Consider the following 13,180-nt stretch of genomic DNA (forward strand, 5'->3'; position numbering starts at 1 on the left):
TTGGGTGTTCTAATGCATTAGCATTCAGGATCTATATGTTCTAATCTGCCATGGGGTTCTAAAACTGCACCTTAGCCTTCCAGGATAGGCATGAGCTAGGATTCTAGTGTTTTAAGGGATTGTTTAGGGTTCCAGCAATCCAATATTCTGACAGGCTGGAGTTTTAAGACAGTGACGTCCTAGAATTCCAAGATACAAGGACGGAATGCAGCTCAGTTTTAGAGCGCCTGCCTAGAATGCCCCAGTGAGGGGCTAGGGGCATGGCTCAGTGGTAGAGCCCTGCCTAGAATCCCCCAGTGAGGGGCTGGGGGTGTGGCTCAGTGGTAGAGCCCTGCCTAGAATCCCCCAGTGAGGGGCTGGGGGTGTGACTCAGTGGTAGAGCCCCTGCCTAGAATCCCCCATTGAGGGGCTGGGGGTGTGGCTCAGTGGTAGAGCCCCTGCCTAGAATCCCCCAGTGAAGGGCTGGGGTGTGGCTCAGTGGTAGAGCCCCTGCCTAGAATCCTTCAGTGAGGGGCTGGGGGTGTGGCTCAGTGGTAGAGCCCCTGCCTAGAATCCCCAGTGAGGGGCTGGGGTGTGGCTCAGTGGTAGAGCCCCTGCCTAGAATCCCCCAGTGAGGGCCTGGGGTGTGGCTCAGTGTTAGATCCCCTGCCTAGAATCCTTCAGTGAGGGGCTGGGGTGTGGCTCAGTGGTAGAGCCCCTGCCTAGAATCCTTCAGTGAGGGGCTGGGGTGTGGCTCAGTGGTAGAGCCCCTGCCTAGAATCCCCAGTGAGGGGCTGGGGTGTGGCTCAGTGGTAGAGCCCCTGCCTAGAATCCTTCAGTGAGGGGCTGGGGTGTGGCTCAGTGGTAGAGCCCCTGCCTAGAATCCCCAGTGAGGGGCTGGGGTGTGGCTCAGTGGTAGAGCCCCTGCCTAGAATCCCCCAGTGAGGGGCTGGGGGTGTGGCTCAATGGTAGAGCACCTGCCTGGCACCTGTGAGGACCTGGCTTCAATCCCAGTACTTTGTGGTGTGTAAAGAGTTGTGTACTAGAATTTCAAGATGTACACAAGTCTTAGCATTTCTGGAATTCAGTTTGATGTTCTCATATTCTGGAATTCCATGTGCTAATGAGATAATTCTTTCTTTCTTAATTGTTTCTTTTCCTGTGATAAAATATTCAACAGCCGGATATGGTGGCATACGTTTTTGTTTTTTTTTGTTTTTTGTTTTTTTAAATCCCAGCACTTGGGAGGCAGAGGCAGGTGGATCTCTGTGAGTTTGAGGCCAGCCTGGTCTACAGAGCAAGTTTCAGGACAGCCAGGGCTGTTACACAGAGAAACCCTGTCTTGAAAAACAAAACAAAAGAAAAAAGAAACTAGTGATGAATGTATGCCACTGTCCAGAACGCTTTTCCCACTTATTTTTTTAATCTCATTTAAAAATCTTTATTTTTACTTTATATATATGTGTAAGTGTGTGTATGTCACTTGGCACATGTGTGGAGGTCAGAGCATAACTTTCTGGAGTCAGGTCCCTCCCACAATTAACATGGACGTTCTCACATCAGTTAGCACAACAAAGATAGACCCCCCATCTCCCAGATGCTTCCAGAATTTGTCAAGTTACCAGTTGACAATAACCATCACAGAATACTGGTACCCTGGAGTGTAGGCACCCTAACACCACAGCATTGTCTTCTCTAGCCCTATCCCGGAGCCTCTGGGTCAGCTCTGTCCCGGAGCCGCTAGGTCAGCTCTGTTCCGGAGCCTCTGAGTCATCCCTGCCCCAGAACAGCAAGGCTCTTGAAGTTTTCCCACTGATTTGTCCTTCTTTCTGTCCCCTGCAGGTGTCTGCGGCCAGGATGATGAATCATACCACCAGCTCCGAGGATAATTATGAGTATGATTACGAACTTTACCATGATCTTCCGGATGTCCCCGTAGACTGCCTAGATGGGAGTTGCTTCTCTAGTGATTTCTACCTCATAACCCTGCTTCTGTTGTATGCAGCCATCTTCCTGGTGGGTGTGCCAGGCAACACCATGGTGGCTTGGGTGACCTGGAAAGAGTCCCGCCACAGGCTTGGGACCTCTTGGTTCCTGCACCTGGCCGTAGCTGACTTGCTTTGCTGTGTGTCTCTGCCCTTCCTGGCTGTGCCCATTGCCCAAAAGGGTCACTGGCCGTATGGGGCAGCAGGCTGCTGGCTGCTGCCCTCGGTTACGGTCCTGTCTATGTATGCAAGCGTGCTGCTCCTGACCGCCCTCAGCGCTGACCTCTTCCTACTGGCTTTCAGGCCCTCCTGGAAGGCGTCTGATCACCGGACGCTCGGGGTGCGGGTGGCCCAGGTCTCTTCCTGGATGTTGGCCCTGCTGCTGACGGTACCCTCAGCTGTTTACCATAGGCTGCTTCGGGAGCACTTCCCTTCTCGGCTTGTGTGTGGCATCGACTATGGGCGATCGGTGGCTGCAGAGGCCACCATCACCGCCGTTCGACTTCTCTTTGGCTTTCTGGGGCCATTGGTGTTTATGGCCAGTGGCCACAGCATCCTCCAACGGCAATTGACCCGCCGTCACTGGCCACTGGGCACAGCTGTCGTGGTGGGGTTTTTCATCTGCTGGACCCCTTACCACATCCTGAGGGTCATAATCGCTGTGGCTGAGCCTTCCTCCTCATTCCTGGCCCGGGTCTTGGAGGCTGAGCCTCTGGTTACAGGCCTGGCCCTCGCTCACAGCGCTATCAATCCTATCATGTTTTTGTACTTCGGAAGGAAACAGCTCTGCCAGTCACTCCAGGCTGCCTGTCGCTGGGCCCTGAGGGATCCACAGGATGAGGAAAATGTGGTGAGCAAGGTGTCCACCAGCCACGAGGTGACGTCTGAGATGGCGGTGTAGGCAAGAGGGCTTTGAATTTCCTAGGCCGTTGCACAACGGTGCAGCTTCAGGCATAGCTGGATCCAGGAGCTCAGGGACTGCTTTTGTTCTTCATTCAACAAACATTCATTGTGCACTTGCTTGTGCAAATAAGCCTGATAGACAGGCGCTGGGTGTGGCCACGGCTGGAACCAATTCCTGCCCCGAGGAAGAATGAGCACTTTGCCGCAGAAGACAGATAGGAAGCAGTTGAAGGAATATGGAATACGTCAAGGGTGAGATGTTCCATAGAACTAAAGAAGGTGCTAAGGAGAAGGCTCAAATGGCCTGCTGTACAAACAAGAGGACCCGGGTTGGAGCCTCAGCCCCTACACAAGAGCTGGGTATGGCAGTGTGCCTATAACCCCAGCACTGAGGGAACTGGTGGGTCCTGGGGGGTCCTCTAGCCAACCTGTCTAGCCCAATAAACAAGCTCCAGGGAGAGACCCTGTCTCAAGAAACAGAGTGGAGCAGGCCTGATGGTGATCCCTTTAATGACAGCGTTTGGGAGGCAGAGGCAGGAGGATCTCTGATTTTTAGGCTATCCTGATCTACATAGTGAGTTCCAGGTGGGGAGCACTAGATGAAGATATCCAACCTTGGCCTTAGGCCTACACACACCACACCACACCACACACACACACACACACACACACACACACACACACACACACACATACACGGTGGGGCAGCCTAGGTCAGCCAGGCTAGCACCTTGAGAAAAAGGTAATGATTGAGCTCAAGTCTAAATAATGGAGAGAGGATCCACGCTTAAATCTGTGGAACTATTCGAAACAGACAGTGCAAGTGCCCCCGAGGGTGCCTCTTCCAAGAAGCCCTCCATGACTTGCATCCCTCCCAGGGACAAACAAGGGCTCCTCCTTTCTTAAAATCTCTTTAACACAAATGCCCAGATCAACTATAAATTCTCCAAAGGGGAGAGACAGACTTACTCCATCTTTTAAATTTTTATATTATGTGTAATTATTTACTGTCTGTGTCAGGAAGGGGCAGGGGTGGGGTGTGTGTGTCATGTTGGTCCTGAGGATCAAACTCAGGTCGTCAGGCTTGGCTGCAGGCACCTTTACCTACTGATCCATCTTACCAGCCTCAGCCTGTAGCTGAAAGATTTCCTGTGCCCCACCTGGCCCGAAGTAGGGACAAATCTCTCTCACCCGCAGTCCTGCAGCCCCTTATAAAATAATTACTCAGAGGCTCAATATTAATTACAAACTGTATGGCCTATGGCTAAGAATTCTTGCTAGCTAGCTCCTTCATCTTAAATTAACCCATTTCTATTAATTTATGTATCGCGCCGGGCGATGGTGGCGCACGCCTTTAATCCCAGCACTCGGGAGGCAGAGGCAGGCGGATCTCTGTGAGTTCGAGGCCAGCCTGGGCTACCAAGTGAGTCCCAGGAAAGGCACAAAGCTACACAGAGAAACCCTGTCTCGAAAAACCAAAAAAAAAAAAAAAAAAAAAAGATCCTGTCTCAACCAAAAAAAAAAAAAATGGAAAAAATAAAAAAAAATAATTTATGTATCGCCACATGGCTGTGGTGTTACTGGTCTACTGGCACGTTGTTCCTTGTGTGGCAGGCTGGCCCCTCCTCCTACTCTTCTATTAATCTACACTTTTTCAAGGTGGGGTTTCTTCGTGTAGCCCTGGCTGTCCTGGAACTAGCTCTGTAGACTATGCTGGCCTGGAATCACACTGTGGTGATATATTGTGTACCCTAATATACTTGCCTGAGGATCAGAGAAGCAGAACAGCCAGCCACTAGTTCTTACCTCTAAGAAATCCTCAGTCTAAAGAGAGTGAGTTCCTGTATCCTCACGCCTTATATACCTTTCTCTGCCCTGCCATATTACTTCCTGAGATTAAAGGTGTGTATGCTTCCCAAGTAAAGGCATGAGATCTCAAGTGCTGGGTTAAAGGTGTGTGCCACCACTGTCTGGCTCTGTTTTTCTCCTATACTGGATCAATCTCATGTAGCCCAGTGTGGCCTTGAACTCACAGAGATCCAGAGGATCTCTGCCTCCCGAGTGATAGGATTAAAGGAGTGTGCCATCACTGCCTGACCTCCATGTCTAATCTAGTGGCTGGCTCAGTCTTATCTCTTCTCCCGTCCCCTGGCTTAGAAAGTATGGTATTTTCTCTGTCTAAACTCTAATTTTTCCAACTAGTATGTGGGCTCCTTGATATTGCTGATGCCTTTTTCTGTTAGTTAATTTTTGAGGATCTTTAAACAATTTTTAAAAAAAAATATCATATAGGTATATATTATACATTGAGCAGATCCCCGACTCTTACCCAAATTTTGCAGGATTTTAACACGTATGGTATACGGTGTCCACCAATTTTCTTTTACAAAGCCTTAGGGCTTGGTTTGGCTTTGGTTATCTTTATTTAGTAATTTTTTTTGAGATAGGGTCTCATATAGCCCAGGCTAGCTTTGAACTTGATATGTAGCTAAGGATGATCTTCAACATCTCCTGAGTGCTGGGATTACAGTCCTGCATCACCACACCTGATTTATGTGGTGCTGAGGATGAAACCCAGGGCTTTATGTATGCTAGGCAAGTCCTCTACCAACTGAGCCACATCCTCAGTTCCTCACCAGGGATTCCAAGCTGATGACCCAGTACTCCGTCATGCTTCCAGCATGCTTCCCCTCACTGGGGGATTGTAGGCGGATGTCCTAGATGTCTCCACCCCCAAACCTCCTTGAACAATGTATGCACCTATCTAAAGAGTTCAAAGAATTTCTGGTTAGTTTACTGGGACCAGGGAGCCTTTTCAGAAGGACTTTTTCATTTTTTAAAACTAAGACACATTTTGAAAGTTTCCGTTTAAATTCTTTGGCCTTAAAAAAATGAAGGAGAGGGGCTGGAGAGATGGTTCAGTGGTTAAGAGCACCGACTGCTCTTCTGGAGGTCCTGAGTTCAATTCCCAGCAACCACATGGTGGCTCACAACCACTTGTAATGAGATCTGGTGCCCTCTTCTGGCCTGTAGGGACACATGCTGTATATATAATAAATAAATAAATCTAAAAAAAAATGAAGGAGATATTTCATTTTTTTCAAATTTCACAGTTTCTAAATGTATTTCTGTGAAATTATACATAAAATCTCTTGATGTTAAAGATTTATTTAAAGTTAAATAAACTGGTTGTTGTTTATTGTAAATGTTGTTTATTGTAAACTTTCTCTTGCTCAGACTGTTATGTAATCATGTCTCCAAACTGAAACAAGAGGTAATCCTTAAGAGTCAGGGAGTAAACAACTCACAAGTCTCAGGATGTTCCTGAAACTGACTACACACACCAGGTCCCTTTTTCCCCAGGTGCCACCAAGGCCAGGCGAGGTCCTCCTGTTTGTGTGGCAAATATTTTACCCACAGAACCATCTTGTAGCCCCTATTTGTGTGGTTTTGAAAATCTGTTTGTTTTCTGAGACAGTGTTGCTTTCTCTCTATAGCCCAGGCTGGCCTGCAGACTCCTAGCAGACCTCCTTCTCCAACTTCTCAAGTAAGTACAGGGGTCACATGCCCACACTGCCACATCTGGCTTGTGCTAATTTCTTAAAATAAAAATAGTGATTTCTGGCTGGGTGGTGGTGGCGCATACCTTTAATCCCAGCACTCGGGAGGCAGAGCCAGGTGGATTTCTGTGAGTTTGAGGCCAGCCTGGTCTACAGAGCAAGCTCCAGGACAGGCACCAAAACTATACAGAGAAACCCTGTCTCGAAAAACAAAACCAAAAACAAACAAAAATAGTGATTTCCTTAAGTTTTCAGTGAATCACATCTGTTGTTAGTTGTTTTTGCTCTTTTGGGGGGCCTTCCACCCAGCTCCCAAATAAATCATACACGGAGGCTTATTCTTAATTGTAAATGCCTGGCCTTAGCTTGGCTTGTTTATTGTCAGCTTTTCTTAACTTAAAATGATCCCATCTACCTTTGGCCTGTGGGCTTTTTCCTTTTCTTACTTCTGTAATCTTACTTTTACTCCTACTTTGTGGCTGGCTGTGTGGCTGTGTGACTGGCCCCTAGCATCCTCCTCTCCTGTTCTCTTGCTCTTTCTTCTTTCTGTTCATTCTCTCTGACTGCCAGCCCCACCTATCCTTTCTCCTGCCTCGCTGTTAGCCTCTTAGCTCTTTATTAGACCATCAGGTGTTTTAGACAGGCACAGTAACACAGCTTCACAGAGTTAAACAAATGCAACATAAACAAAAGTAACACACACCTTAAAATAATATTCCACAACAGGGGTCACATGTCCACACCACCACATCTGGTATATACTAATTTCTTAACATAAAAATAGTGATTTCCAGTGAGTCACATCTCAGTGATTTTTCCAAGAACTGCTTGTCATAAAATGGTTCTGGTGGTCAGTGGTGGCTTCCTACTTGACTATAGATTTGCCATTTATTTTCTTCATTTTTTCTTTTAAAAAAATGTCATTTGCTGGGTGGGGTGGTGCACACCTTTAATCCCAGCACTGGGGAGGCAGAGGCAGGTGGATCTCTATGAGTTTAAGGGAAGCTTGGTCTACAGAGTGAGTTCCAGGACAGCCAGGGCTACACAGAGAAATCCTATCTCAAAAAATAAAATAAAAATGAAAAAAAAAATGTAGTTTTTCTTTGAAAGACTTAAAAAAAAGCTTAGTTTAGTCTATCTTCTTTTGATAATTATGTCTATTTGGTTCCTAGATGAGTTGTTTTCTGATTTTTTTTTTTACTTTTATGTGTGTGTGTGTGTGTGTGTGTGTGTGTGTGTGTGCAGTGCAGTGCCCTTGGAGGCCAGAAGAGGGCATTAATCCCCTGGAGCTGGAATTACAGGTGGTTGTGAACTGCTGATGTGGATGCTGGGACCGAACTTGGGTTCTCTGCAATAGCAGTCATCTATGGGGCTCCCCTGTTTTCCAAAGGTTTGATACTAATGTCCAAACTCTCACTCAACACCCATCCCTACCCGGTCTGGTAGTTTGAAAGATGTGTCCCCCATAGGCCCACTTACTTGAACACCTGATCCCCAGTTGGCAATGCTGTTTGGGTAATCCGTGGAACTTTTAGGAGGTGGAGCCTTGCTGGAGGAAGTGCATCGCTGGCAGCAGCTTGGAGGGCCTATGGCCTTGCTCCGCTTCCAGTTAGCTCTATTTGCCATTGAAGATGTGGCTGCCATGCCTCCCCCACCATCATGGACACTTTGTTTGAAACTGATGCCAAATAAACTCCCTCTTCCATAAGTTGCTTTTGGTCATGGTGTTTTATCACAGCAACGGAAAGTCACAAATACAGTACTTCATGGAAATACAAAATCCAAGAAGCTCTAAAATCCAATTTGTTTTTTCTGAGGCAAGGTCTTATGGAGGCCAGGCTGGCCTAAAACTTGGTATGTAGCTGAGGACAACACTGAGTTTCTAATGTTGTCCACCTCCCAAGTGTTGAGATTATAGGAGTGAGCCACTATGTCCAGTGACTTTTTTTCCTTTGGTGGGTTTCTCTGAGTAGCCTCGGCTGTCCTGGAACTCACTCTGTAGACCAGGTCTGCCTCTGCCTCCCAAGCGCTGGAACAAAAGCTGTGCGCCACCACTGCCCCACTTGTTCTATGGCTGTGAAGAGACACCATGACCAAGGAAACTCTTATAAAAGAAAGCATTTAATTGTGGGCTTGCCATAAAGGGTTAGTCCATAACCAAGGCAGAAAGCAGACAGGCATGGTGCTGGCGCAGTAGCTGAGAGCTTTACATCCTGATCCACAGGCGGGGTGGGGGGTGAAGGAGAGAGGGAGAGAGAGAGACAGAGAGAGAGAGAGAGAGAGAGAGAGAGAGAGAGAGACTAGGCTTGCTGTGGGCTTTTGAAAGCTCAAATCCCACCCCCAGTGACATAGCTCCTCCAACAAAGCCACACCTTTGAATCCTTCCCAAACAGTTTCATACAAATATATGAGTTTATAGGGATCATTCTTAATCAAACCGTCACATCTAGTTTGTACATTGCTAGGGATGGAACCCAGAGCCTTGTGCAGTAGTAAGCAAATGCTCTGCTGAGCAGCATCCTAAGTCCCCCAAAACTTTTTGAAAGCCGACTAGAAGAACAAATGGGAAATCCCACAACAGACCTCTTATGACAGGTTGTAGTCAAAAGTGTGTGTGTGTGGACTCATGCTTACTTTCAGAGTACTCAAGAAGTAGATGCAGAGCCAGGCAGTGGTGGTGCACGCCTTTAATCCCAGCACTCGGGAGGCAGAGGCAGGCGGATCTTTGTGAGTTCAAGGTCAGCCTGGTCTACAGAGCGAGATCCAGGAAAGGCACTAAAACTACACAGAGAAACCCTGTCTCGAAAAACAAAAAAACAAAAAACAAAAAACAAAAAAAAAGAAGTAGATGCAGGAGGATCAGAAATTCAAGGCCATCCTCAACTACATAGTGAGTTTGAGCCAGCCTGTGCTACAGGAGACTCTGTCTCAAAAACCAAAACCTGAGTCTAGGGACATGGCACCCCAGTCACTGACTATTCTTCCTGAGGACCTGTGTTCAGTTCCCAGCACCGACATGGTGGCTCACAAGCATCTGTAACTCCAGTATCAGGAGATACAATGCCCTCCTCTGGCGTCCTTGGGCACTTGCATGCACATGGTGCCCATATGAATATGCAGGCAAACACTCATCCATCTAAAATAAATCTTCTAAAACAAAACAAACCCCAAACCTAATCCAAAAGCAAACCAACCAAACAACAACAGAACTCACAGTCCCCTCAAACTATGGTGTAAAAGTTACCTTCAAGGCTGTGGTGGTTTGAATAGAATGGCCTGCAGAGGCTGGTATGTTTGAATGCTTGGTCCACAGGTGGTGAAATTGCTTGGGAAGAATTAGGAGGTGCGGCTTTGTTGGAGGAGGTGTGTTACTGGGGGGTGGTATTTGAGGTTTCAAAAGCCCACACTATTCCCAGGTAGCTCCCCTGCTATCTCTCTCTGCCTCCATCTTTCAGATGAGATGTGAGCTCTCAGCTCCTGCTCCACTCCAGGCCTGCCCACCTGTTGCCATGCTCCCTGCCACGATGGTCATGGACTCATCTTCTGGAACTGTAAGCAAGCCCCTGATTAAATGCTTTCTTTTATAAGTTGCCTTGGTCCTATCATCTCATCACAGTGAAAGAAAAGTAACTAAGACAAGAGTCTGTGAGTAGGGACATATGAAGTGGTGTTCTGTATTTAGGCCTGGGTCATATCTCTAAGGTATCTCATTTTATAAATCTATGTTAATATTCCAAAATCTGAAAGAAATCTGAAATACTTCTGGTCCCAGGCATTTTGGATCAGGGATACCCAGCATATAGGCACCAAACAGAATGATTTCCCCATCTTTTTCATTGCAGTGGTCACAATTCCAGTCACTCGGGCCCAAATCTCCACCACGTCCTCTCCTATTTCACTGGCCCAGCTGACATCACTCCTCACTGTTCTGGGGTCACTACCCTGGTCTTCTTTTTTATCATCTTGGTTTCTGGGATAGCTGTTTTTGGTTGTCAACTTGACTACATCTGGAATGAACTACAGTCTAGAAATGGAGGGCACACCTGTGAGGTTTTTTTTTTTTTGATTGGTTTGAAGTGGGTGGATCTGCTTCTGGTCTACCTTCAAGGCAGGAAGACACATGCCTTTTATCTAGATCTATCTATCTATCTATCTATCTATCTATCTATCTATCTATCTATCTATTTTCTAGACAGGGTTTTTCTGTATATACCTGTCTGTCCTGGAATTTGCTCTATAGACAAGTCTGTCCTCGAACTCAGAGACCAGCTTGCCTTTGCCTCCGGAGTGCTGGGATTAAAGGTGTGCTCCACCACTGCCCAGCTTTGATCTGGATCTTGAAGAGGGAGGACTCACACCTTTAATCCAGATTCTGAGGCAGGAAGACACACATGTTTAATCTGGGCCACACCTTCTCCTGGAAGCCTATATAAGGACATGGAAGAAAGAAGCTTTTGCTCCTTGTCTGCTTGCTCTCTCCTTGCTATCAAGTCCATTCCTTCACTGGCATTAGAGCCTACTTCTTTGGGATCCCAGTGTCTACTGAAGACCAGCTGAGACATCCAGTCTTGTGGACTGAGCAACTTCTGGATTCTTGGACTATTGTGTTCACAGCCAGCCATTGTTGGATTAGCTGGACCATACCCTGTAAGTCATTCTAATAAACACCTTTTCTATATAAAATAGAAAGAGAGATTCATTTTATAAGCTCTACTGCCCTGAGAACCCTAATACAGTGTCTTACTGTCTGTTTCTCACATGGGCACTAGATTCTATCTAAAGTCCTTCCTCAAACTCCTGCCATGGTTCCGCTCCCCCTCAGTTCACAAGGCAAAGTCCTTGCCATGGTGTCTGTGATCCTCCCTCCCCCTTTCTCTGTCTCATTGCCAGGTTGTTTCCTCTCCTCCATCTGGTCACAGAAGCCTCGCTCTTCAGTGTTCCTTGTTTGCTTGCCTCGTTTACAAGAGACCTTGGAATTGATCCTCAGCTCCAAATAAACCTGCATGTGTTGGTACAAGCCTGTAAGACCAGAACTTAGAAAGTGGAGGGCAGGAGGGTCAGGTCACCTTCAGCTACATGAGACCCTGTTTCAAAAAAAGTGCACAAACTTTTTTTTTCACTGCTTGGTGTACATATGGCCACTCACTAAATGGTAGAGCTTTAATTTTTTTTTTTTTTGGTTTTTCAAGACAGGGTTTCTCTGTGTAGCTTTGCACCTTTCCTGGAGCTCACTTGGTAGCCTAGGCTGGCCTCAAACTCACAGAGATCCGCCTGGCTCTGACTCCTGAGTGCTGGGATTAAAGGCGTGCGCCACTAACGCCCAGCTAGATCTTTAATTTTGATTATATACTTCCAAATTGCCCTCCTTTATCCTTAGGATAGCACTACCCTTGGAAGGGTACAGCTTTAGGATCTGGGGTTGCATCTATGTATGGAGGAGACTTTGGGGAAGAAAATAGATGAGTTCTCTGCTCCTAGGGAGGTCACCTCTTACTAGAGGACACAGAGATAGTCACAAAAACAAGAGTAAATAGGACATGGTGAAGCATACTGACTATCCCAGCACTCAGGAGGCTAAAGAGGGAAGATCATGAGTTGGAGCCTGACTGAAATAGAAAGCTGTTTTCTGAAACACACAAACAAGTGAATAAATAAAATATTAAGCAATATTGCCTGCTATTTGGGGGAAACACAAAAAGGAACAGAGAGTGTGGAGGGATGCTGCTTGTAGAAGCAAGGTCAGAGACAATAGCTTCAGTAAAATAATACTTGAGTGGAAAACAAGAAAATGAGATTCATGGAGAAGCTGAAAGGACCAAACAGACACCATAACTGGCTGCTCAGTCCTCTCTCAGAGATCAGGCCTCAATTTCAGTTTCCTGAGACTTGAACAAGCAGTTTCTGGGAGGGCCATGAACAAAAGACAGTCCTTGAAGTAGCTCCCTTTTTGCATGTACTCTGACTGCTCAAAGTTCAGCCAGATGTTTACTTTCTGGGGCCCCTCACCAACTTAGAGCTACGTGCATGAGTCAAGGACAGAGCCTGGGCCACTGAGTCAGCCCCCCCCCCCCCTCCAGTCAGTACGTGCTAGGCCAGCCAGCCTAGCACGCTCAAGGACAGAGCCTGGGACTTGTCCAGGCCTGCCCAAAAAGGATAACTGTAACCCCTAACCAGTAAATTCAAAGGTTACATACCCTCACCCAATCCTGTGACGCCAAGGCTTGTACCACCTGCTTACAGGTTTTCCCTTGAAAAACCCCTCACTCTCAGAGCTCAGGGTTGTCTTCCACCCGCTGTGTCGGAGTGCTGGGCACAGACCAAGCCTGGTCTTGCTTGTTATCAATAAACCCCTGTGTGTTTTGCATTGGATATCAGCTCTGTGGTGGTCTTGCTCGGGGGTGTCGTGACACAGGCACAACAAAGCCTGAAGGGGAAGTGTTGCCAGAAGAGGAAGCAGAAAATGCAAAAGCTGAGCTACATACACCCCAGCCTGGTTTATATTTATGTGGTTTTTCCAGACAGAGTATGTAATCCTGGCTGTCCTGGAACTCATTCTGTAGACCAGGCTGGCCTCTGCCTCTCTGAGTGCTGAGACTAAAGGCATGTGCCACCACTGCCTGGCTAGGTTTATTGATTCATATGCATACTTTTCAGTGTTGTGTTTGTTTTTTTTTTTTTAAACAAGTTTGAAAAAAAAACAGGTATTCTTAAGCTATGAATGGGGAAACTGAGGCTCAGTTTCCCAGCGATTGA

General features: G+C 47.0%; 1 protein-coding gene across 1 annotated transcript; it reads left to right on the forward strand.

The window, feature by feature from the left end:
- The first annotated feature begins 1,827 nt into the window (after nucleotides 1-1,827).
- C5ar2 (complement C5a receptor 2) lies at nucleotides 1,828-3,495 on the forward strand. The gene has a single exon (XM_059253579.1). It carries the CDS (start codon nucleotides 1,837-1,839, stop codon nucleotides 2,863-2,865), a length of 1,029 nt encoding a protein of 342 aa, XP_059109562.1. The 5' UTR covers nucleotides 1,828-1,836; the 3' UTR covers nucleotides 2,866-3,495.
- The last annotated feature ends 9,685 nt before the right edge of the window (nucleotides 3,496-13,180 follow it).

Source organism: Peromyscus eremicus, chromosome 1, assembly GCF_949786415.1.
Source record: "Peromyscus eremicus chromosome 1, PerEre_H2_v1, whole genome shotgun sequence".
NCBI lineage: Eukaryota > Metazoa > Chordata > Mammalia > Rodentia > Cricetidae > Peromyscus > Peromyscus eremicus.